The following is a 24,232-nucleotide window of genomic DNA, read 5'->3' on the forward strand; positions in this document are numbered from 1 at the left end:
AGGCGGGAGAATTCCCCTTGTGCGCTCCTCCAGCCCTGGCATGGGACAGCCACTGCCAGTCCCAATGGTCCCCAGTGCTGGCCCTGTTGGACCACATCACCTGGTGCAACATGATGGTCCAGGAGGAGGAGCAGGCAGTCCTGGGGTTGGTCCAGGACCAGGCCCTATCAGTGGTTTCATGATGCCACAAGGTATGCAGCGCAACATGTCTCCCATGCCAGGGAACCCTCACCGTCCTCAGAGTGCTCCTTCACTACCAGGTGACTTTCTTTTGTCAAAAAGAGGAGAATGAGTCGACTGATTTGTATGTTGACAGGAATGGACAGCAGCTATTACAATGTTTTTTTTTAAAATCTATGTACAGTAATCCCTCACTGTATCACAGTTCACTTATTGCGGCTTCACTGTATCATGGTGGTTTTTTTTTTTAAAAAAAATATATTGTGGTGTTTTCGCTATATTTCTCAGGATTTTGTGGTATATAGGTATTTGTATCATATTTGTGATTTTAATCATTCAAGTTGTGAATACCCATATAGAATTTTATATGTTTAAATTACGTAGATTTAAGAGTGTAGAAAGTGTTTAAGAGCATAGGAAGTGTTGATAAAAGTGGGGAAAGCTTAATAAGAGAGTGGGAAAGATTTATAGGAGTGTGGGAGGTGTTTATAAATCCGTAATATATATTGATAAATAAAAGATACAACGCCACTACTTCATGGATTTTCACCTATTGCGGGGGGTCTCTGAAACATAACCCCCATGGTAGGTGAGGGATTACTGTATATGCATTTAAGTGCTGTATGTGTTCAAAACTTTAACAAGAAGTATGCAGTGAGGATTATCTTTGCAGACCCTGCTCTTCAGGTCCCATGCACCCACCCAGCATTGGGTCACCAATGCCACCCCTTACACCTCCATTGCTGGACAACAAACAAGGCCTGGAGGATCGTCGTGTACCTCGACCCATTGGAGGGGAGCGAGCCCAGCGCAAGCTGCCTTTGAGTTCTGCCTCATCTGGGTTTGGAGGTGTTGGTGAATTTGGCAACAAACTCTGGTGCTTTTCTTCTGGTAAGTGTGATATAAGAGAAGCAGTGTCAACGTAAACAGTCTGTTAAGTCAATATTTAGCTTAAATTTTGATAAAAGTTATTTACTCTTCATCTGGTAACAGGAAATTCTGGATGTTGCAGATACAGAGTGGATGTCTTCCACATCACCACAAATGTCAGCAGCACCCTTGCCTTCATCTGTCATGACTTCTTCGGTAGTGACAGGAGGCAATATGGCATACAACCTTAACAGCTTTCAACGAGAAGGACATGGTAGCGGTGTTGCTTTAGACAGTGTTGGAACCTTTCCAGACTCCCTAGGGCCAGCCGACCGCTCTCTTGACCCAACAATGCAGGTGAGCAACATCGTGTTGGATGGAAATACATCATAGCTAAAGATCAAAGTGGATTCATGCTGTTTCTTGTTCTCATTTTGACTTGGTTTTCCATGTTATTTAGGTGATTAATAAACATTTCTTGAACGGCATATCAGGTGATCAATATTCTAAGTGATGAGGTGGCCAGGCTGGCAAAGGAATTAACCCTACTGTCAACATCTTTTTGGGGCTTTTTGTTTCTTTGGTCCACCAGGAGGCAGCTAAATCAGTGGTCCTATGTGTTGATGGTTAGACGTCCTATAAATTTAGAAAATTAACACATGACCAAGCCATCTGCCTGGCACATTTAGTCACAATTACTGGAGTGATGAAGGTGAGGTAGGATATTTATTCCCAGAAGACAAGGTAATCTAGATGCTGCTGAAACAAGCTAGAATACCCATTGCACATGCAAAACTGGTTGTGCAGTGTTTATCTGACCTGAAGACTGCCGCACATTTCTGTCACATCAACATGATAACCGACCTAAAGAATCTAAAAATAAGTTTGCCCCTCCCCTTTTATTCCTCTTGAGTAAGTAGGTGGTTTGTGTGAATAGTGATGCTGTTCCATAAGATGTATACTAATCACGCATGAAAAGTACTCGTTAGCAAATTGTGTGATAGCAGCTCTTTACAGCATGGCTAATCTTCTACTGGTTGCTTGCAGTAAATGAAGAAGTAAATAACAGAAAAAGGCATGTGGGTCCATTGCAGCTTTGTGACCTTTGCTAAACTGCCAAATTGGCCAGCATACCAAAATAACAGTAGCAGATGGCATTTGGTCAAAGTGTCATTTTATGCTTTGTTCTAATTCTGTTTCTTTCTAACCTGTTCCCTCCTATTCATCTCATTCTCTTGAACTGTTTTAGAAAGCAGGGTGCGGATCAAATTTTCCTAATTTTTTTTTTTTAAACTCTGAAACTTAATGTCAAACATGATGGGATGTTCATATTAATTTTCTTGCTGACCTTGCTACAAAGAGTGATAGCGAAGACCCGTTGCTGACACTTGGGCACTGGCATGCGATTGCAGAGTCAGCAGATGATGCTGCCCATGTTTGTCAACGGGCTACAAGGACCCTTCCCCATTCAGCATCAGCCTATTTTCACATCACGGGGCGGCGGTGGTGGGGGTGGTGGTGATCACGGAGGCAGTTTGCCTACCATGTGGAGCCAAGGCATCAAGACTGGTCCCAGCGAAGCAGGGGATGGCGAGGTAGCTGTTCCCCTCTTTCTTGGTGTGCCATGCGGTCTGTGAGCAGCCCCACCATGTCCTACAAAAAATATTTCGCATTTTTTTCAGTTATAGATCTTGAATGCAAGTATCACAAATGTCTTGAAACATCTGCCATCACACAGATCTAAAAACGACTTGGTTTGAGTGGGTTACAACAGTGGCAATGTTTGAAAAGCCAAAGGTGTTAAGAAGAAATTGGTACAAAAAAGAATGTCAGCAAGTGCTGTAGTAAAACTGTTTATCTTGCTAACACATTGCATGCTTTCCATCGCCTTCCTTTCTGATTTGGTTTTTCTGGAAGTAGCATATGCCTTGCTTTTGACTGGGGTTGCTGTAGTTCTCCCTTCCCGCCCCCCACCAAGAAATCTTAGAAGTCTATATTAACACTTGTCTCTGTATTAACACTTTCATAGCTTGACATGGTAAATTATCGTACGTTTTGTCCCTTAACACCTTTTTAGATAATTTTTTGTGTTGTTTACCTTTCATTCTTTTACTGAAGGATCTGTTTTTGTCGCTTTTATGTAGTAACCTAGGAGACACAAAGATGTGTTCTAGTAGTTTCCATGCTACAAGAGATGCATCATGTACATTAGTTGCAAGTTGTCTGAGGTTATATGTTTGAAACTTACCTTAAGGAAAATTATTTGTAAAGTGACTTTTTCATATTCCAAAAGGGAAAGATAAAAGGTATTTGTACAGTAAAATTATTTGTAACAAGGAATAACATTTCTGTCTGCTTTATTTTTCAGCCATGGCGGAACTGGAGTCGGACTGACATGTAAAATGAGGTGTCTTGGGGGCTCCTACGTCAACCAGTTTTATCAAAAAACAAATAACAAAACAAAATACAATAAAATGCCATGTGGGCATACTTTTTCTTATGAAAGTTCCAGCAGATGGCATGGTTAGATAATGGTGATTCAAGCCAAACAGAGCTTAAGCAATTTTTGAGCAGTGGGAACGGTATAGCTACTTTCATGGTTTTGTGTCTGAGAGTCTTGATGAGAGCATGCAGAAATATTTTGAGCATGCTTGCGTCATTTTATTTCTGCCCTCTAATCCCTCCTCTTTTTTCCCGTCCCCTTCCCCAGTCACTTTGCAATGATCTTATTAGTTCTACCCTTCCTGTTGCTAGTAAGGAAGAATGTAAAGATTGCATAAATAAACATGAATTTGATGCATTTTATTGTTTTTGTGTGATGAATATTACTTGTGATGAGTAAAAGCGAGGGTGTGTGTGTTAAACAAAGTGACAAAAACTATTCCATGATTTTTACAGTTGCACTTAGCATTTTAAGAGGAAATCATCAATAATCTGATTAAGTATGAAACGATGGTGAAAAATAGATGGAGCAGTTGCTATGGCCTGAGACAGTTGCATTCCAATGATGTCACTCCTAAAAACTGATCCATTAACACAAGGTTGTGGCTAAGATATTGTGAACATTAATGCCACCTGTACTTTTTAATATTCAGTAACAAATGCCCTGCTGCTTGTCACAGAAAAATTGATCAGGACAACCAGAAATGCAGCTGATCTAATCACGTACATAGTTCGTGTAATAATGCATGTTGGACTAATAAACTTGTACAAATACTTGAAAAAAAAGTCAGGCATCCGACAATCAAAATTATCACCCCCTTTAAGCAGTTATCAAGAAGTTGCTGTTGATGTACTGAATAATAGGGACCAGCTATTATTGCCTTGGCCTCATGGCCTCTTATTAAAATCATCATAATATTGTCTGGGTCATATCATCAAAACTGAATTTTAAATTTCAGAATGTTACCGAGCAAGTTATTGAATCATATTGGTTTACATTTAATGCTAGAACTGAGTTCTAATCAACAGCAACTCTGTGTGAAAATAAGATTTGCATTACATTGACATATTCAAAATGTCGACCTACAAGTTATTATGCAATTTTAACAACCTCTCCTAATCTAAGTCATTAAATGTCTTAATAATGCCAACCATTTGATTTGTCTTGCCTTTCGTTGGATGTGCAAGTCAAAATACAACTTGCAATCAGAATTGACCCTCTTTTCAAATGGTATTGGGCTTTATTGACATCCACTTCCTTTACTCCAAACCAATCGTGATTTCTAATAATGTCTCTTAATTACCTTGATTAAACTCCCATTGTTAGCTATCATAATTCAATAAAATATACACTTGGAAAATTAATGCATAATAATCATGTATAAAGCCAATACTTTTTTTTTCTCAAAGGATGTTATGTAATGAGCCCATTCATTTGTATCTTAAATTGCAAAGCTGTTGAGCCGTCGGATATAAGCGTGCTTTTTTTTTTTTTTTTTTTTGAAGGGTAAGGGGGAAATCATAACTAAACTGTAAACTGGAATAACTATCATTATTGGTGCCAGCCAGAGAAATGTGAATCCCAGTCGTGAACATCAGTCTGAACTGATTAAAATACTTTCCATTGCTTTTGTTGTTAAACAATTCGCTTTTAAAATCGACTTATAACCTTCAGCGATTATTTAGACGTTTAACAGCTATCCTTTGGATATGCGTACACAATGTTGTTAAGAAATAAATATAAAAGTATAATTCCTAACACGGAATGCTATCACCCCTACGGATCTCTGCTGAATGGATTCAGCCTGTGTAAGGTGTTAGCCAATCAAAGTAAGCCGGGAGTGCGCTGGCCAATCAGAGTAGGCCGGGAGTGCGCATGAATGGGCTGTGTGTTGCGGAATCGAGACTAATGATGCTAGCGATGTGAGGAGCGAGGCGACTGCTCCGTTTAACATCTTCACTTGCAGTGAATTTTCTGCTGGAAGCACTGAAGGTTATTTGTGAGGGTGTGGCAGCATTCAGCATAGCTGTTGGTCATGACGAGTGTGACAACATTTCTGTTTGGTCTGATCCTTGTACACAACATCGGTGAGTAAACATGTTTGTTGACTGCTGGTGACATGTTTAGCAGCTGCCTGGTCAGTGTCTTCACATGTTTAGATGTCTGTTCAGCACTAGTGTGGCTATAGTCTCAAGACCTTACATTGGGTTTATAGACTTCCTCACGAGAAGAGTACTGTCGGATCAACCTGTCTGTGTAATGTCGCCAACGTCAACACTCGATACATAATTACTAATAATTAGGTCAAATACGTATTAAAATCAACGTAAAATCGTTCATCCGTTCACCTCTTATACAACCAAGGTATTATTCTGAAAAATAAGCCTAAGTTGTAGGAGATTATCAAGTAATGTATAGATACTTGTAATACTGTGTTGAGTTCAGCTGTCAAGCACACTCGTTTTCCAACCCCCTACCCCCAACAGGGCAATCAACAACTGTAATACCACAACAGATAATTAGGCTGCCTGCTATACCACATGAAGTATTGGTATAAGCTATTATAAAAAAAAGCCTCACAGATCCAAGAAAATGTGAGAGTTAACACTGTCAGCCTAAACTTTTTTAACTATCATCATTTTTTCCATTTCAACAAAAGCAACAAGCAGCAAGAGCAGACTGATGGTTCTTCTGGTTCACCTTAACAAAGGTGGTTTTTTTTTTAACATTTACATTTAACAACAGATTTTATGTGGGCTTTTACAAGAGGAACTGAAAGGGGCCCTGAGAAGGTCACTAACTCTTACACACACATATTGTGAAGGCATTGTTGGAAAATGAAACATTCTGTCACATTGGGAATTCACTCAAAAAGCTATGAAATTTGATTTTTTAAAATTCAGGTGATGTGTAGTTGGTGATGTAATGAACCCCACTGAAAAAACATATTTTAAGGTAAAACTAATGTTTTAAGTTGATATGCTGCTTTTTGGTTGAGCAATTTTCCTGTTTAGATAGACATGCAGATATAAATTGGCTCGTACTCTTGTGTGAGTTCAGTAGAAGGTTTGGTTTACGTCGTTGAAAACCCCACACATGCATTTAAGACTTTAACTTCTTGCTTTAATTAAGGATATGAGCATGATGGCTGGACATTGCATACCTAGATATGAGAGAGTGATATAAGGTGTTTCATAAAAAAAAAAAAGTAAAATGAACAATTTTGTGATCTACATAAATGAATCTGTATTTTTACTTAATAGATATTAAGAAATATGCTTACTTGAGTGTAACAAACAGCAGTGAACAGTTGTGTTCATTTAATAGTATAATTAACATATCACCAACTTCATCCACCCCAATTTCATTTTAAATGCTGTCTTGTTAAAGCGGTAATTAAAGAGTAATAGAGCATTTTAGTGTTGTCGGTGCACAGACACACATTTTTCCTGCCCTTTTCATAATTGTTAGAAGACATTCCAGACAGATTTAATCAGGAAGCTTGCTATAACCATAAAATCAACACATTTTCAGTTTGAAAAAAATATTTTATTCATGTGAGTTAATAAATGAAGCAGATAATGAAGATGACTGTTTACCCATTTATAAAATTGGAGGGGTTTAAAAAAAATCCTAGTTAAAAAATGTGAGAGGTTGACCAGCTACAGTAGAAAGTACACATCAATGTACCTGTGTTAATAGTATATTATATTGACCCCTGATGTCAAGAAACTGTTTTTGTTGTTATTACTATGTTTATATGATTGTAAAATTGTATCACTGTCAACAAGTCATGATGAAATATTAGTATTTATGAGCCTGGTTTATTTAAAATGCCTTAAAGCAACCAGACCTTCGACTTTTTATGTCCTAAGAACCCTGACACCAGATTGTGTATGTTTTGAAATCAGCAAAAAGAAAAAATTCACTTAATTTACCCCTGTTCCCCCCAAAAAAAAATTTTACAACCATTTTAAAACGCCCTCAGATACCCTTTTTTTAGAGATTGAAAAAGAAAAAAAATTTGAATAACACTGAATTACTTTAGCAATTTAAGTTTGTGAAGCTTAGCACACACCAACACTATGATGATGAAGGTGTGTCCGGGCCATGACAGTTTGGTGGTGAAGGCATCGCTTAGTTTGGATGATCGATGCCTTTTAGTCCGCGCAGTTTGCCGCAGTCGACATCTGGCACCAGACCAAGACTGTGTCACAGCATCGGTGAGTCTGCTGATGAGTCAGGTTGGCATTTCAACATCGCTCTGCCGCTCTGCACTCTGCCAGCTCTCTCTAACCAGTGCCAGCGCCTCACGAGTTTCGTCATCACCTGGACCTAGCGATCGGCAGGCAGTAGATGATAAACACAACACTTTCAAGAGTGGAATTCATTTTTGAAGAAAGATTAGTCATCTGACAAGCTAGTTAGACGACAACTGAAGAAGTGAGTCATGCGGGTATTTGTCAGACGACTGACTTATTTACAAAGTACCGATGCCAGAAGACCACAGGTGAATCACTGATGGAGGAGCATGGCCTTTACCCTCTCAGACTCCTATACGACCTTCCTACCCATGTACTCGCGAAAAGACGATTGGAAGCATTGTTGTTGAAGTGTTTACCACGAATGCTCTTTATACCTGCCGCCAACACTCGCCTCCGCTTTTTTTTTAAAGTGTCGATGGAGCATGTTTTTTTTTAAAATATTACAGATTGTGCGTCCTTCTCGTATGCCGGAAAAAATATTCACTGTGGTATGCCGTACAAATATTCACTAAGGCTTTTATTTCTTAACGAATAGTAATAGAAAAAAGTAAATTCTTAACAAAAACCCACATTATGAAGAAAACAACAATCAAACGAGCATGAATTGAGACGTGTCATTTGCCATAGGTGCATCTGTCAAGAAACACTCATTTGTGGGATTCTTCCCAAAAGTCATCAATTATTGCATCTCTTTGAACAACATAGTCTGATGCCTAGTAATACACTGGTTTCATGATTCATGATTCTGAATAATACTGCAAACAGATAACCACGATCTGTGGATGTGGTTGTAACACTGCCTTCATATTGAGGAGTATTTTCTCACTGTAGCATGTTTCTTCTCCCTGTGAAATTCTCTTGTCATAATTTTTCTCCACAGACAGTTGATGAACAGGAGCAGATCTCCATTTTTATCGTGTGACATAGACACTTGATGAGGAAGGAAACAATAAATAAAATGCCAGCGTGGAAGTATGCATTATAGAGATATCACATCTCAACTCATGCCCTGTGTCCATTGAAGTTGACATTTAAGTTCAGTTGTCTCACATGGACATCTGAGATTGTATTTGGAATAAAATAATTTAACACAGATGTAACACCTACCTAAAATAATAATATCCTAATATCTTTAATCATCTCAATTTCTGATGCTGTCTGGTTTCAAGAAAGATAGGTATGCAGTATGCAATTGTCCTCATATGTACGGTGGACACTCTCCTGATTCTTCAGCCACTGCGCCACCAACCCTAAACTTACCATGTCATCAAGCTTATATTTTTATTATTAAATCCTTTTAACAAGGTTCTTGCGTGTAATTTGTGACATTCCGGAACTATATGGTTCGACTTCTGCAGACGAGACCGACAGACATTCTCAGAGGATTTTATTTTAGCGACTAAATGGAAAGTGGATAAGTTCAGATTCCTCTCGTGCACCTAATTACAAGAGAACGATTATCTCCAGCAGCCGACAGGGCCAAACCCAGGGCTGCGCTTGTTTATGGGGCGGCAGGTCTCTCGAGATTCCGCCCGCCCACGGCCATGCACAGAGCGTGCAGTGTGTCGCACGTGCGTTCCCCGCTGACCTCTGAACCCAGCTTCCGGCAACTGGCACTGACTGTTTGGATGCTGTGCGTGGCTTTTGTGCAACCCCGGGTCTAAGTTTATATCCCTGTGTAGAATCTAATAATGGCCGAGGTTTGTGTGCTCTCTGGCTGCTGTTGCATATTCCACATTCTTTGCCATGTACTAAATTTTGGGGAATTACTGCTGAGAAGGGGAAAGGCCAAGGGATGCCGCAGCTAATTAAATCCCCTAATTGTCAGAAACTTTATAAAAACCGAGGAAGGGAACGCGGGGCGAGCAAAGTGGACCCTGTTCCCCACAGTAATAGTACTTAATCATCTTGTAGAAGGTTCTTGACATGACTAAACCAATCTTGTTTTAATAATATACTACTAATATTTTTTATAAAGTGCTCAATAAACTGTTTGTTCTCAACGTTGACAATCAGGGAAATGAAAGTAAAGAAAATGACAAAATATTCAAAATGTAAGCCAATATCAACACAAAATAATAAATAAAATATAGCAAATGACATTCTAAGTAGAATTTCAAACAACGAACCAATCACTATTCAAAACAATTTAAAAAGGCAAGCATAAAACACAAAATTAAATACCACAGAATATAAGTTTGTTTATATTACTATATTTATTACATAGCAACAGTTTAAAATCACAGTCTAAGTGGCTTTGTTTGCCTCACCCAGGGGAGCCTTTCGATGTTTACCCTCCTTCCCTAAGGTACACCACCGACCATCATACCTAGCAGAACGTTAATTACACATTAATTCAGAAACTAATGACAGTGTTCTGTCGAGCAAAACTGGCCAAGTTTCAGCGGAAAATAAGTATCTTAAATCTTGCCCGAAAGAAAATAATAATAAATGTGGGATTTATACAGCGCATACTCGTAAGGAGTGTGCTCCTAGTGCTTGAGACAAGAGTGAGACATGAACAACATACAAAGGACGGAAGGATGAACAACAGTACTGATGATTAATAACAGACAAATACAGAGAACGCAAAGAGGAATCCGGTAACAAGAACTGAGTGTCGTGATTCAGGAGAGGAAGACGAGTAAGCAAGTAGTAATACACGGAAAGAGGGTGGGTGGTTGACAGAACTAGCTTTCTGTGGACTGATAGGAGTAATGCTCAAGGAAGAGATGTATTTTCAGTGCGCATTTAACAGATTCAGTGGTATGTAGGTGGCGGATATGGAAGGGGGAGAGTTCCGTTGTTTTTCTGCACAGTAACTAAAAGTCCTGTGACTGTGTGTTGTTCTGGTGACATGAATAGTGAGGATACAGTCATCAGACCAAGTTTCTGAATCTTGAATAGACTTCATTACAAATCACTGATGAATAAATTACACTACTGAATTAAAAAAATCAAGATGATCAATTAACACACATACACAAGGGTCACCGTGCACCAAAACCAGTTTAAAACGATAATTCAGGAGCAGTCACACTACTATGTGCTGCCGGCGAAATAGTGATATGTCATATGTACATATATATATATTAACAAATGGAATGAATATTGTTATGATTGTTTACAATTATCCCACTGAACCCCTGGTCCTGTGTGTGCGATGTGCAGAAGGGTCTAAAGATGGTTGCCCACCCATCGTTCAAGAAAGCTCGCACTTCGCCGAGACCTTCGGCAACACCTGCTTCCTGTTCGTGGACGAGGAGGTCTACTGGAACGACGCCCGCGACAAGTGCTGGGACATGGGTGGAGAGCTGCTGGCCGTCCGCGACGTCGCCACCATGAACTTCATCAAAGCCACCCTGAACTCCAAGAAGTTAGGGTGGCGAAACCAGGGTGTGTGGCTGGGTGCTCGCTATTACAGTGGGAAGTGGAGATGGACCACTGGTAAGTACTTTCCATCCTCTTCCTTTCCCTCTTTCTCTCATTCACTGTTTTTTGGTTGCTGTTGTTGTTGTTTGTTGTAAAGAAGTTATATATATAATAGTTTACCCTTGCATGTAGATCAAGAGGCTAAGGATGCAGGGAGCGCTTCATGTTAAGGGGTGGGTAAAGTTTAGAATCAACATTTTAAGAATATTATGGTCGTAACAAACAGTATTTGAATGTGGAGTTTGTCTTCCCGGTGTTGTCACATGGAAGCTTTCTGTGCAGGTGAGGCGATAGACTTCCAGTACTGGTCGCCAGGGCAACCCAGCAAGATTCTGGGGCTGCTGTCCGTCGAGGACTGCGCGTTGATGCGGCGCGACGACGCATGGCAGTGGCACGACTACATCTGCGGCAGCCTCAAGTTTCACTACAAGTACATCTGCCAGTTCCGTGAGTGCAATTTATATGCAAACTGGCCATTCCTTTCTGTGGGTACCCACCATGTTTTCCTTGCTGCTTTGTATCAGTTGCCACCTCCTGCTGACCCCTCCCCCTGCCCTTTTGTCTGTTTGTCTCTCTGTGTGTGTGGAGAGAGAGGGAGAGAAAGACAACGAAAGAAAAAGAAAGCAGGGATGGGGAAATGGGGGAAAGACCATTGTGTTGCGCTGAGTGAAAACTAGCATGAGCTAAATCACGGGCTGCTCTACACATAACCAGCCGTTCTCCTGGCTTTGTTTTGCTGGTGGTGGTGTTTTATTTGGGCTTTCTAGTTCGTGCTGGAAGGAGTGGTTCTATCTGTCTTATCTTGGCCGGGAATTACCATGCAGATTGTGGGTGGGAAGGCAAGGTAAGCTGGGAGAGAGAATGTCAGTCAAATTCTGGTTTTCCTAGTCTTACTCTGGAAACTGATGAAGAATAAAAGAAGAAATACTGAGATGCGAAAGAAGATGAAGGATAATTCTTTAGGTGAAGGAAAGACAAAAGGCCTTAGCGTCCTTCAGACATTGACAAACAACATTGTTTGGCAGAGCGAGTTTGTCTTTATTTTGTAGGATATAAAAAACGGACACATGACCGGCTCTTGACAAAAGAAAATACGAAACAAATTCTACATTAGCCGGAAGAAAAAGTTGAAGTCTAAAACCTCTCTTCGTGTTTAGTAAAAAGCATTTTCGCGGGGTCGACTAAAACATTGCGTTGAAGACAGAGCGCTTTAGAAATGGCTTGGTCACCTTCCAGCATCGTGGGGACGGAATTGAAGTAAAAAAAAAAACAACAACAAAGAAACATGTGGCTGTGTCGGGAATGATTTCAGAGGTGGCGCTGATCGAAAACACGCAGCGCACGGATGGTGGGGTGGAGGTGGTCTGCGTGATGGGAAGCCGGCACCCTCCCTCTCCCCCCTGCTTTAGCAGAAAACTCACTTGACGGGTGTTAGAATAATATATCTCAACTTCCGTTGTGGATTTTGGGATGTTGAGAAGGAGAGATACAGTCCTTGTTGTGACATGGAGAGAAATCCACCTTCCCCACCCACACCCCCACGCGGACGTCACGCGCGCACATGAGTGTGCATGGAGTGGGAAGACATTCGCCACGCATTTACAAAGGATTCTTTACTACAACAAGGACTTAATTTACAGCCATCTTACAGCTACTTGTTATATAATGCCCCTTGTGTTGAAGGAATATCATAATACACACATGTCATCAATACATTATCTCACGCCTCGTCAATATGGCCAGATGTCAAACACTCGTGATCTTATAAATATTTCAGGTATTGCCTGTTACCACATGACATACTTTCAGTCAAGTTATTTATTTACACAATATATATATATGCCATAAAATAATGATTGTACAATAAAACGACTACGACATTCGCAAAGTATTTTTCCGAGAGTTGTGAATGGTGATTTGACTGACTCCCCATCCCTTCCCTCTCCATTTCTCTTTCTCTGTATGAGAGAGAGACAAAGTGTTGTATACATGTAAACAAACCCTGTGGTTGGATTTGTGAGCAAAAGAAAAATTTCTGTCTTGGACTTCCTGGGACAGACAATAAAGTTTTATTTGATTTGATTGAAAACAGACTTGTACACCTTGTTCAGGTTTGTGTTTTGATTTGCTAGCATCTTTCTCGGCACTAGTCCGATCATGAAACTCTCGCCGATGACTGTGTGCTCCTGTAATGCTTATCAGGCCTTGTGAAAACGACGGCGGCGGCGGCGGCGACGACGACAACCTCCTCTACAGCAGTGACCGTCGCCGGTATCCAGGGTGACGGACAAAGTCAGAAGGCGCTGTACCTCAAAGGTCAGAGGGCGGAGTCCATGGTGATAGACGATAGCGTGGGGAGCGGGTTGTCCGGCCGCAGGGGTCACGGCACAGGTCAGTGGACGTGCAGGGGGCCGAGGGCAGCCTGTCTTCGCATCCTCCTAGTTTCATGGATGACTTGCAGCCTGACTACAGCTGCTTGCATGGCGGTCACTGCATGACATAGGTCACCACCCTGCACTTTCGTTTCGTGGGTAGATGCACGAGACTTGCCCTCGTGGAGCGCATGTGCCTGTAACTGTTTCTTCTTCTTTTCTGCGACTGACCTTTTCTCTCGCTAATGCATGGTGGTCCATCATCATTAATATTATTTTCTGCATGCCGAGGCAGAACGTTTGTTTTATCGCCTGTCACGATTTGTCCCAAGACAGAAATGTGACCAGAACTGCTTAGTAATACAGATTAACGGTCTGAAAAAGTACAAGATTTTTTTTTTTATAATCAGTAGATTGAACTCGGTAATAGTATTTCCCAAAATAAATGAACGCGTTCGCCCTCAAAACTGTCTGGAAGATGCTCGGTCTGTGGTCCTGTCTCTGCCATGGGCTGTTCTCTGCACGTGACACCTGTTTAGCTGCTTTGCCGGGATTATAACCTTAGTCGCTGGCTAAAACACCAGATCCACCCCACCTAATCCTGGCTATAGTCTTTACAACATATGTATATCCATGGAGCTTGTGTAATATTTCTTCGCATGGTGATGCTCGCAATCTTCTATTCTTGAGAACGGGGAAATCCTCTTATAAACGTAGCTCTGTCCTTTGGGTGAAAAAGCACCCAGTAGTTCTTTGAGAATAAATTCTGTACTACCATTTGCTGATGTAATTACATAGCAGCACAGCTCTCAGGATGAAGTCATCAGAGATGGACATCTGGGGTGCCTCCATTACCTGGCTGGGATGTGGATGCGGTTGTCAAAGCGTTTACTTTCTCTCACGCGCGTTTGTGGATGTGTTTACAGGCGGGATTGGAGTGAGTCTGTAAAGAGTGTCTGTTGCAATAAACAGACAGCTGCAGCTGCAGACGAGAGAAACAGCGGATTATCACGAACTTGTAGACACGTCGGTGGTGTTATCTGTCCTCCTGCACCACTCGAGACGTCGTCGCGACAGCTATAAATAGCATTTGAGAGACGATAATGATCGATGTGGCGACCATGCATCTCAGAGAAGTTAGTTGAGGTCGAGACTAGTCGAGACAGAGCTTGAGGGCGCACGGGAGAGCCGTTAACATCACAGACGACAAGAACAGAGGTGGACTTAGAAAGCAGAAGGAGGCTGGAGCACCTCTGGCTGATAGCGCGAGATGCGGTGAGCCTGATGGGAGCACCCGGCATCAGAGGAGGACACCAGCTCCCACCCTGGCACCAGCCTCTGTGACACCATGAACGAGGAGCTACCAGAGAGCTATCAAAGCAAGTCCTGGAAGATCACTTGAACGTTCATTACTCTGTTTAATAAACAAAAGTTGATTAGTTATTTACAAAATGTTATCCCTATCATATCAATGAATGGCTTTTTATTTTCGTTGGATGATTTAAATCTTGCCCATTTTCAATTAAAATGTAAGGGAGAGATTTTCATTAGTCAGATTCTTAAGATCCACGAGAGAAATGGCATCTATGGACACTACCTCATCAGGTTTCATGTGCGCAGATAATGTAGATGTGGTCTGGCTTTTGCATCTGCATGGGGAAAGCCTACATCTGTTAACGTTTTTAATTAACAAAGGTTTGCATCAAGTAAGGTTTAGCAGGCACAAGAATTCAAAGAAACATGTCTTGCCCCCAGAAACAGCAGATTAAACTTAACAGCCTAAGTGGCTAGCAGGATTTCTTGCTTAGTGCCTGCGTCATCAGGCGCCTAACAGCCCTCAGAGAGATAGAAACCTTCCTTGTACAAATGTCACTTAGAAGAGAACAGAAGAGCTAGACCATGTAACTCCACCCAAACCTTTACAGAACATGAAAATCTGTTATGGGGGAAGGAGAGGTGTAAAAGTAGGGAGGTTCTCTGTACTCCACACTCTCTGCCCTACACTTTCTCTCCTCATCCTTTTCACCCTCTTCCATTCCCCAGCCAGCTGTTGGTAGCAGAGGTGGGCTGGATGTGAAAAGGGAGGAAACTTGCCTAAAGCTTGAGCGAGACGCTCGACCTCAGACATGCTTTCCACGCCATTAGACTGCCACACCCATAACACCCCATAGCAAGGGAGAGGACTGCCAGTGCTGTTCATGCCTTCTTTTCGTGAAAGAGGCTTTTAGTGTAAGATTGTTGCTTGTTTGCATATTTTGAGAGATTGGAAGAGAGAACTAAAAGGACAGATACAACTTCATTTGTTTTAGTGGAGGAATTCTTTTTAAACTTTTAGGGACAATGCAGGTCTAGCTTATTGTTTGAGGATGAGAGCAGTTATAACATACAGTATATATTTGTCTATCAGTGCACTTATCCAATTTGTTGAGATAGTTCAGCATACACCTAATATTTCTGATCCCATGTATTCTGTATTCTTCTACATAAAGGACCAAGAAATGGTGTTGACAGTACAAAAGTATCATCAGTCTTTAGAATCCACTGCTGGACAAGTGGCGAGGGTGAGGGAATAGGAGCATTCTGTTGTCTCTAGCACATCTCTTGTGACCCTCCCAAGCACTAGCTGACCTTTCAGAGGCAGGCAATGTGGGTGTGGCTCCGGCTGACATGCAACCCAACCACCAGGGACCCTATATTTTATTTTCAAACACGAAAACGATGTAGAAGACCTGGTATAGATGTTAAGTTGTGGATGCTCTGTTCTCATGCAGCATGATGACATGAATGGTAGGGTTGTGAGAAGGCATGTTACAAAATATAAAACTGAAAAAAAAAAAACGAAAAAGAAGAGAAAAAAAGGAAAAGCAGACTATGGCAGGATAGGTCTGTAAATGCAGCAGACATGGCAGCTTTGTTTGCATTCTTTTTCATTTCCATATGAGTTTTCAACATTTTAAGGTGACATGGGGTGCTAGCACCTGAACAAATATTTAGTGAAGCTTAATTAATAAGAAGAGGATGAAGGTAATAAATTTTGATGTAATAATATTTGATGTAATAATAGCTATTTTAAAAATGAGGTTCAGAACTGATAATTAACTTGAGGCCTGTTTGGAAGCCTTTTTTGAGTAGCAAAGGAGGACAGTCTTATGATGAGTCTTTCAGGATCCCACTTTCCACAATCAAGAAACGTGGCCTTGCACTATCTTCAAACTTAGTAGCTGAGCCACATGCCTCCTCCTTACTGTCTAAGGAATTACCATTGAAGGGTCTAGAGCGTTTTCCAGAATATAAGAATTGTTTTTGCCATTAAGAAAAATGAAAAATTCATTTCTCCTGGTCCCCACCTATCACAGAGTCCATCTAGGGGATGCAGCCAAGTGGTACCTTATGGGTATATCCAGCAGGGCTGCACCAGGGTTACAGAAAAATATACTCTGACCCAAATAAGAGTGTGGATCAGATTGACCCAGACCGCAGCCTTCTAGAAGAGCTAGGGCATTGCACGACTAGCCGATTGATTGGTGTGGGACAGCACCAACCTTCTGTCTAGGAGAAGTCTGGGCCAAAGAATGCTGGTATGATAGGGTGCAACCCATCAGTGACCTTAGCCTCCAGGATCCCATTCTTTCCTGACACAGGTCGCCCTGCACAGCAATCGCAGGGGGCCTAAAGAAGAACTCTGAGAAAACAGAAATCATGAAAGACAGAGATTTGTGGGAAATATTGAAAAAAGGGAAATGACCAAAAGGCAGAGGATAGGAAAAAACCGACAGTAGAAGAAATAAGAGTTTTAATGATTAAAGGAGTAAAGGTTAAAGGACCTGTGAGACAGAAACAAGTACAGTGAGGAGGAAAGAGGCAATGTACAACAGTACAACAGTGCATGTGTCTTGTTTTCCATGCTTTGTTATGCTTGCCACTGCATGCTTTTTTTCATATGTTTGCAGGATACACTTTTTTGAAGTCATTGATAGATGGGCATAAACAATTACACATGATTTATGCATGAACCCAGCTGCATCCATGTATATTCTTTTATTCTTCCTCCCTCTCTCTATTCCTTCTCTCTCTCTTTCTTACAGGCATTCATTCACCAAAGAACTAACTACTTGCTTGAACACTGCATAATGGGAAAATTAACCTTCTATGTTCCAGCCTTCAACTCTATCTACCAACATGCTGCTCACTCTTCAGCTGCAGCAGAAGACAATGGAAACAGTAAGTGAAGAGGAGTTTCAAATATTGGGAAGCGTAATTAAATCTTTAGCACTTATGTGAACATAAAAATAGTGAATGCTGAGACCATTGGTGTGTGTGCGTGCGTGTGCAGGAGTGTGTGTGCATTCGAGAATGTGCATAGGAAGGAACGCAAGCAAGTGTAAAACCATTGTTCGTATAATGAGCATAGTAATGGTAATTCTTATACTGTGCATGTTCTAGTGGAAGGTACTTGCCACTCACGCATACACACATAATGAGTGGTGAGCTGGTAAATTCGCAAACAAGCCACATCGCTGTTTAAACTTGCAGGATTTAAAACTGGGGAAAAAAGTCTCAGCTTATAATCCGAAATTTATGGTATTTCTGAATTGACTTCATGTATATGTATATGCCAGTCTTGATCACCATTGTTGTGTTTAAGGGGAAATCACATGTTTTTAGTGGCAGACCATTGTGTTGACCCTGGTTTTAAATGCTGACTTTATAGCATACTTTATAGATTTATTGTACCATTCCTCATGCAGTTCCTCATCCTTGTTGATTCCCGAATTGACAACTGCATGCTTTTAGCATGTATCATGTATGTGCGGTTTGTGTAAAGCACTCTGAGTTTGCCTTAATGGTGGAGAAAGGTGCTATAGAAATCATTGTCATTATTATTATTATTCCTGAACATCATATTGATTGTTGTGCTTATGGGGGTCATTGTGTGATTTCAGTGGCAATCTTGACCATCATACTGATTGTTGGAGGCATCATCCTTCTGGGGCTGCTGATTGCCTTCCTTGTTGTTCGTAGAAGGTCAGTACATTTGGTTAATGATACTACAGCTGTAATGGTGCTAATGACATGTGAAGGTTGTTGACAATCGTAGTGACAGTGGAGGTAATAATGCTGATGATAACGTGAGCTTAAGTATCATTACCATTTTTCTTGTAGGATAGCTGAGGAAAGAAGATAACACTCCTGGGAACATATTCATGAAGTGAGAGTAAGTTATTGCCCTGGGAGCAATGGGGAAAATCAAAGACAAACTTCTTGTTGCAACTATAAGAACACACTGTCCCGACCTCCGTGGATATTCCTGTTTCACTTTTCCCCAGAGAATCTTTGCTACTGCTTTATAATTATGGTCCCGGGGTAAGGCAACATCCTTCGAGTTGGGATGTAAGTTTATTTCTCTGTAGACAAGATCTTTGATTTCCCCATTTAGCCCTGTGACAACAACTTACCTTCACTTCATGGTATCATTGTTAAGGCCAGCTACGTAGGTTGAAATCATATTTAGGGACATGTACAAGTTTTTTTAAGAAAAATGACATAAGGCTTAATAGTCACATGCACAGAAAAGGATTTCTTTATGGACTTCTTACAGTTGTAAATGTCTGAGGAGAAGTTTATGCAAGCCATTGCATGTGGTAGGAGTGTGGTGTGGTGATAATTGTAGCAATGGATAATGATTAGTGGTGAATGGCCTCAACAAAAGATGCTGTATGTGTGGCAATATTAAATTATGTGTCTGTAGATAGAAATCTTTCATAAAATAGATGAGAATCAAGTCTGGTTGTCTTAAACAGGTATCAACACGCACTCAAGCACATCGATGTGAGAGAAACAGTAGTTCACTTTGCTAATCGATCCTTCACCTCTGCCCACACTGTGCTAGCTCCTCCACCTGCACCCCACGTTTTCTCAGCCGCCACGAAGACAGTTTGTACCTGACTCCTGTGGAATCTGAGTGTTTCTATGAAGAGATCAAGAAGCCAGAGACTCAAAGGACCGATTGCATCAATAAAGACTTTGACAGCTTTCAGGAGACTGTCCCTCTTGCCTCAGGAGGACTTTGTGCAGGAGATGTGGGAGCCTGTGGGATCACGCTAGATGCGTTTGATGATAGCCCTGAGCTCCCACTGGTCTCTGCTGGCTCAGCCAATTCTATGGAGAGCCTGGACAGCTCAAAGGGCAGTATGAAACTGAAACCAGAGAATGTGCACAATGACTACGTGGATATGAATGGCATGGCGGTCATGAGCAGCAAAGACAGTAGTGGCACAGCCAGCAAGGAAAGCTTGCATGGCAGTACTTTGAATGCAGAGGGTGGCAAAGCAGCTGTGCAAGATGACTACTACTATGTAAACACCTGGAAAGGTGCTCAAGAAAATGTGTATGAGGCTCTGCCCTGAAACGGGAAATAACTGGATTCGCTAGAAGCAAAATATGAAATAGACAAGCCTGCTGACAGGGTATCATCTAGAAACTGCTGTTCTGTGCTCTTACTACAGTGATTATTATATGACAGTTGCTTGGACCCATCAACATGCTGTTCCTTAAAGTTAAATGCAGCAGATGTCATACATAGCACCAGGTTGTGTTTTAGTCTTTGCTTTGGCAGTGCAGTTCACTTTGCATTGTACTTTCAGCCTGTTGCACTGGGAGTCAGCATACCTGAGTAAGATATTGGTTGAAAGAATCATTAGATAGTCCTTCTTGCCAGTTAAATCTAGAACTCTATCACATACCTTTTAACGACTTAGCAGCGGTATAGAGTTCAGTGAAAGCAAACACCGTCACTATAAAAGCAGCATAGTGCAAATGCATATTAGGTAGTACTTACCAGGATGCCCAGTCTCAGTAGAGTTCTGACTCTTCCAGCTATTATTTTTAATTGTCAGTGTTTGATCTGTCGCTTCATTTAAGGTTGTGAGCGTGTCTGCTGCCAGATGTTTATCCCTATCTTCCCCTTCTCTTCCTGTTTCTTGTATTTTGTGCTCACATAAGATGTAGATAAAAACAAACAATATGGATTACACAGTGTGGTTAACATATTGTCTCCCTTTTCCCCCAGATAAATGCACATCACCACATTCTGTTTTATTTATGAGCACTCCAAATTTTAAGGAGAATTTTAGGCAGTGCTTAGTATTAAGAATATAGGCTTCAACTGAAGATGATTAAAAAGTCAAAGTTCATATAGTCATGTTTTATTTTAGTCATCCATCTTTCCAATGTCCTTGTTAAATTCAAGTCATTTTATACATGTTTTCAGATTTCTATGAAGCTATGAACAGCACACAGTTTGAAATTGGTGCATGGCTAATTGCCATTCATTTGCATGAAGGTATATATAGATATAGAAGCATTTTTCTTGGAAAAAAAACAAAACTATTAAAACACCATAAAATATTATTTCAACCTTTTAACATAGAAGACTTTTCTTGTTGAGAAGACCTTTTCCTTTTTGAATTACTAAATCAGATTGAAAGTTATGAAATTTGAAAAAAAGACTTCTTTCTCTAGCTAAAATAGCTGAACCGTCCTGCACAGATTCTGGGAACTACAGGGTGTTGTGTTTTTTTTCTTGTTCTTCGGGGTTTTTCCCCCACAATAGTCCACAGTTTATGATAGTTTTGATGTTCTAGTGTTTGTAGAATGAGCACTAACCACTTTGCTGCTTCTAGGTTGTTTTTTTTTTTCATATTTATACATTAGTGCTTGACTTCAACCAAAGTATTTTTTGTTTTATCATTTACTGTAACATAACGTGGTCATTTGTCTCTTGATTTGTATTTTAACCTGTGATAATGCTAGTTTTGTCTTGATTTTGCGCTTTTTATAACCTGTGATCATTTAATGATAGTATTTTATCAGATAGGATGACCCCATGGCCAAGATAGTTAAAAAATCACATACTGCCACAGTGTTTGATGACAAATTATTTATGTAAAGACATGTCTTTTTAAAGTTTGAACATCCTTAATTTATAAAAATTTTCTTGTCGTCTGTGTAAAACATGTAAGTAATGATAAACATGCCTTGAATTATTTTTTTTTTACATCAGTATTCACAGTAAAGTCAATCTGCCTCTATATATCTCACACACATTTGAGTTGTACGTAGAAACTTTGGCCATCAAGTAGATAATATGAAAATCAGGCACAGAAGGTCAATTGGGATTTTCTCAGAACTTTGTACATTTGTGCACAAACTGCAACGAACTGTTGATTAATGTTCCCATAAGAGCTCATGTCACTTCATAATTTGTTAAAGGAGTTATGTACTGGTAACTGCTGCATGACTTTTATCATTGACTGGGTTCCTCAGCGGCATTACTGGTTAATGTGTGTATTGTTTCTTTGAGTTTTACTGTCTGGTGAAATATGCATGCAATAATGTTCTTAAAACATGTGCACTGTGTATATATATATATGTATATAGTTGCAGCACAAAAATATCTCTATCAAAATTATACAATCCATGCTGGAGACTCCTAATTGGTAGATTTCTGCTTAAAACTTTTGTCTTTCTGCTTAAAAATTATTAGACTTTCTATTAATGCTACATCTAATTTCCTGATTTAGGTTTCCAATTTCTTGTTCTAAGTTGGAAATCTGCTTAAGAACCCCCACAGAAATTTTCAGGTTTTTTTTTTTCCACAAGCCTTTTCCAGCCTGACATAGTCTTAAAGCAAATTCTTTCTTTGTGTCTTCCAGGAGTTATTATCGGATGAAATCATACTCTTCATTGTTCATTGTCACCTTACATCAGATTTTATTTTGGGGGGAGGGAAATTGTGGCAATTGCATGGATGTGTGTGTGTATGTTTGATATTGCACATGCATGAAAGTTAATACCTTTTCATGCACAAGTGTTATTGGTCCCTGCTGATTGTGTGCAGTCAAGGTGCAAATTTACCTGCAAGATTATGCCTGTAAATTCTGTCAACTGAGATGTCATATTTCGTTTGTTTGACATAGTCCAGGAATTTTGCTTCTTTGATGAATCATTCTTCCCCAGTCTTCCCCTGATCTAAATTAGCATCTCACATGGTTGTTGTTGACACCTGCTCTTGTATTTTCAGTTCCCTGAAAAGATCAGGTCTTTCAGATTGCAAGTCTAGTGGTTAATATGATCTCTGATACTATTAAATCTTTTCACCACCCCAGCTGTTCACATGCCCTACAGAACTTGTTCAGGACTGCCTATCATGCGCAGCTTTAACTGGCGGCTGGCTATCAAGATGGAATAATAATAATGTGAACTTATAACACACAGCATCACAAGCAGGATTGATAGCACTCTCTGTGCAGACCAGTCATGATAAATGAAAGATAACAGCCAGTGGACAGTGAGTATGTATAGGGACACTGAACAAAGAAAGATGAGATACTAGAGCAGAATATAACGTGCAGTGTGTGATATACAAAAAGACCTGAATAGCCATTCGTAGACCCCCATATCATTTGTGTTGTAAAGTTAATTTGTTACAGTGTACTATAATTGTCTTTGTCTTTGGAAAACCGATGAAAAGTAGCTAACCAGAACATCTTCAGGTAATTGTCATGCCAAGTCCATACATAAATTTGTGTGATTATAACGCAGTAATCATCACACTTAATGAACCGTCATTGATGAGTACAACACATCATGCAATGTCTGAAAAGAATACTTGTTAAATGCCTAAGACTTGCAGAGTTTGTACAGTCATTGACTTGAATCACCCAATACCCTCCATCCCCACGAGGAATCCAGGATGACAGCTTGCTGACAAACATGAATGGGTTGCTCATTCCATGCAGGACCTGCTCACCACTGCTCAAGACAGGCTTGAGTGGTGAGATTTGTCAGCCATTGCATCTGTCCAGCTGTTCCCCCAACAAGAGGTACTAATGAAGCCGGCATAACAACTCATCAAATGGTACCAATGTTGATTAAGGGATGTATGTCAATGTAAAGTGGTCTAAAGCAAGATCAAGTTATCCTAAGAACACTTGAAATATGGAAAACCTAATGCCTAATCATTGGCATGATGTGAGACTTAGAGCAGAAATTTCTGTTTCAAATAACTTGGTTCTCTTTTTTATGCTCCACTAGTCCATTCTCAAGTGTTTTACTTCAAAAGGTCATGTTTGTTTTCTGTACAATTGAAAATAATTTTACGTACACATTCATTCCTATTGCATAAATTCCATTGTTGTGCCAAAACATTTATCAAATTTTACTGTACTTTTGTGTTGAATTTTAAAACAAGTTTTTGCATAAAAGCCCTACAAATGGTGGTTGCAATGAAAAAAATTTCAAGTGGCATTTTTTTTGTAAAAAAGAGGGCAGAAAATGTTATTTTTTATTTTCAAAATTTTGTTTTCATTCTTTTTGTATAACTGATGAATCCCAGTATGTATAATAATAATGATTTTACCTGTCAAAGTCAAGGGCTCCCACAAAATGATATTAAATTGACTTTATGCCAGTGATTACTGGGAGTGTGTAGGTACAGTATATTTTTACTTTGATAAACTCAACGTGTATGTTGCTAGTCACATTTTCATATGCACATGGTAGCAATGACTGAATAAAGAAAATATGGAAATTTGGCAGTCTGTTTTAAAGAATGCAAGTTTGTAAAAAGTATTTTAAAATAAAATACAGATATTTATACAATGCTTTCT

At 40.1% G+C, this 24,232-nt stretch overlaps 2 protein-coding genes across 4 annotated transcripts; both read left to right on the plus strand.

Moving 5' to 3' along the window:
- The first annotated feature begins 127 nt into the window (after positions 1 to 127).
- LOC112558663 lies at positions 128 to 3,851 on the plus strand. Its single transcript, XM_025229234.1, has 5 exons — positions 128 to 260; positions 854 to 1,071; positions 1,193 to 1,407; positions 2,463 to 2,645; positions 3,419 to 3,851. Exons 2-5 carry the CDS (start codon positions 873 to 875, stop codon positions 3,449 to 3,451), a joined length of 630 nt encoding a protein of 209 aa, XP_025085019.1. The 5' UTR covers positions 128 to 260; positions 854 to 872; the 3' UTR covers positions 3,452 to 3,851.
- Positions 3,852 to 5,361: 1,510 nt separating this feature from the next.
- On the plus strand, positions 5,362 to 24,151 carry LOC112569113 (macrophage mannose receptor 1-like). 3 transcript variants are annotated; one of them, XM_025246799.1, is made up of 7 exons: positions 5,362 to 5,580; positions 10,930 to 11,205; positions 11,473 to 11,637; positions 13,393 to 13,581; positions 17,721 to 17,783; positions 18,506 to 18,587; positions 19,364 to 24,151. In XM_025246799.1, exons 1-7 carry the CDS (start codon positions 5,529 to 5,531, stop codon positions 19,506 to 19,508), a joined length of 972 nt encoding a protein of 323 aa, XP_025102584.1. In that variant the 5' UTR covers positions 5,362 to 5,528; the 3' UTR covers positions 19,509 to 24,151. The 3 variants fall into 3 exon arrangements, with proteins under 3 accessions (XP_025102584.1, XP_025102594.1, XP_025102602.1); XM_025246809.1 differs by having other exon boundaries at positions 13,393 to 13,506; XM_025246817.1 differs by lacking the exon at positions 13,393 to 13,581.
- The last annotated feature ends 81 nt before the right edge of the window (positions 24,152 to 24,232 follow it).

The sequence above is a fragment of the Pomacea canaliculata genome, linkage group LG1, assembly GCF_003073045.1.
Source record: "Pomacea canaliculata isolate SZHN2017 linkage group LG1, ASM307304v1, whole genome shotgun sequence".
NCBI lineage: Eukaryota > Metazoa > Mollusca > Gastropoda > Architaenioglossa > Ampullariidae > Pomacea > Pomacea canaliculata.

Excerpts from the sequence above, each read along its gene's own strand:
- LOC112558663 (XM_025229234.1), top strand. The coding sequence starts at position 873 with ATGCACCCACCCAGCATTGGGTCACCAATGCCACCCCTTACACCTCCA. Across the intron at positions 1,408-2,462 it reads CTCTTGACCCAACAATGCAG|AGTCAGCAGATGATGCTGCC; the intron begins GTGAGCAACATC and ends ATGCGATTGCAG. Across the intron at positions 2,646-3,418 it reads GCGAAGCAGGGGATGGCGAG|CCATGGCGGAACTGGAGTCG; the intron begins GTAGCTGTTCCC and ends TTTATTTTTCAG.
- LOC112569113 (XM_025246799.1), top strand. The coding sequence starts at position 5,529 with ATGACGAGTGTGACAACATTTCTGTTTGGTCTGATCCTTGTACACAAC. Across the intron at positions 11,638-13,392 it reads CAAGTACATCTGCCAGTTCC|GCCTTGTGAAAACGACGGCG; the intron begins GTGAGTGCAATT and ends AATGCTTATCAG. Across the intron at positions 17,784-18,505 it reads AGCAGAAGACAATGGAAACA|TGGCAATCTTGACCATCATA; the intron begins GTAAGTGAAGAG and ends GTGTGATTTCAG.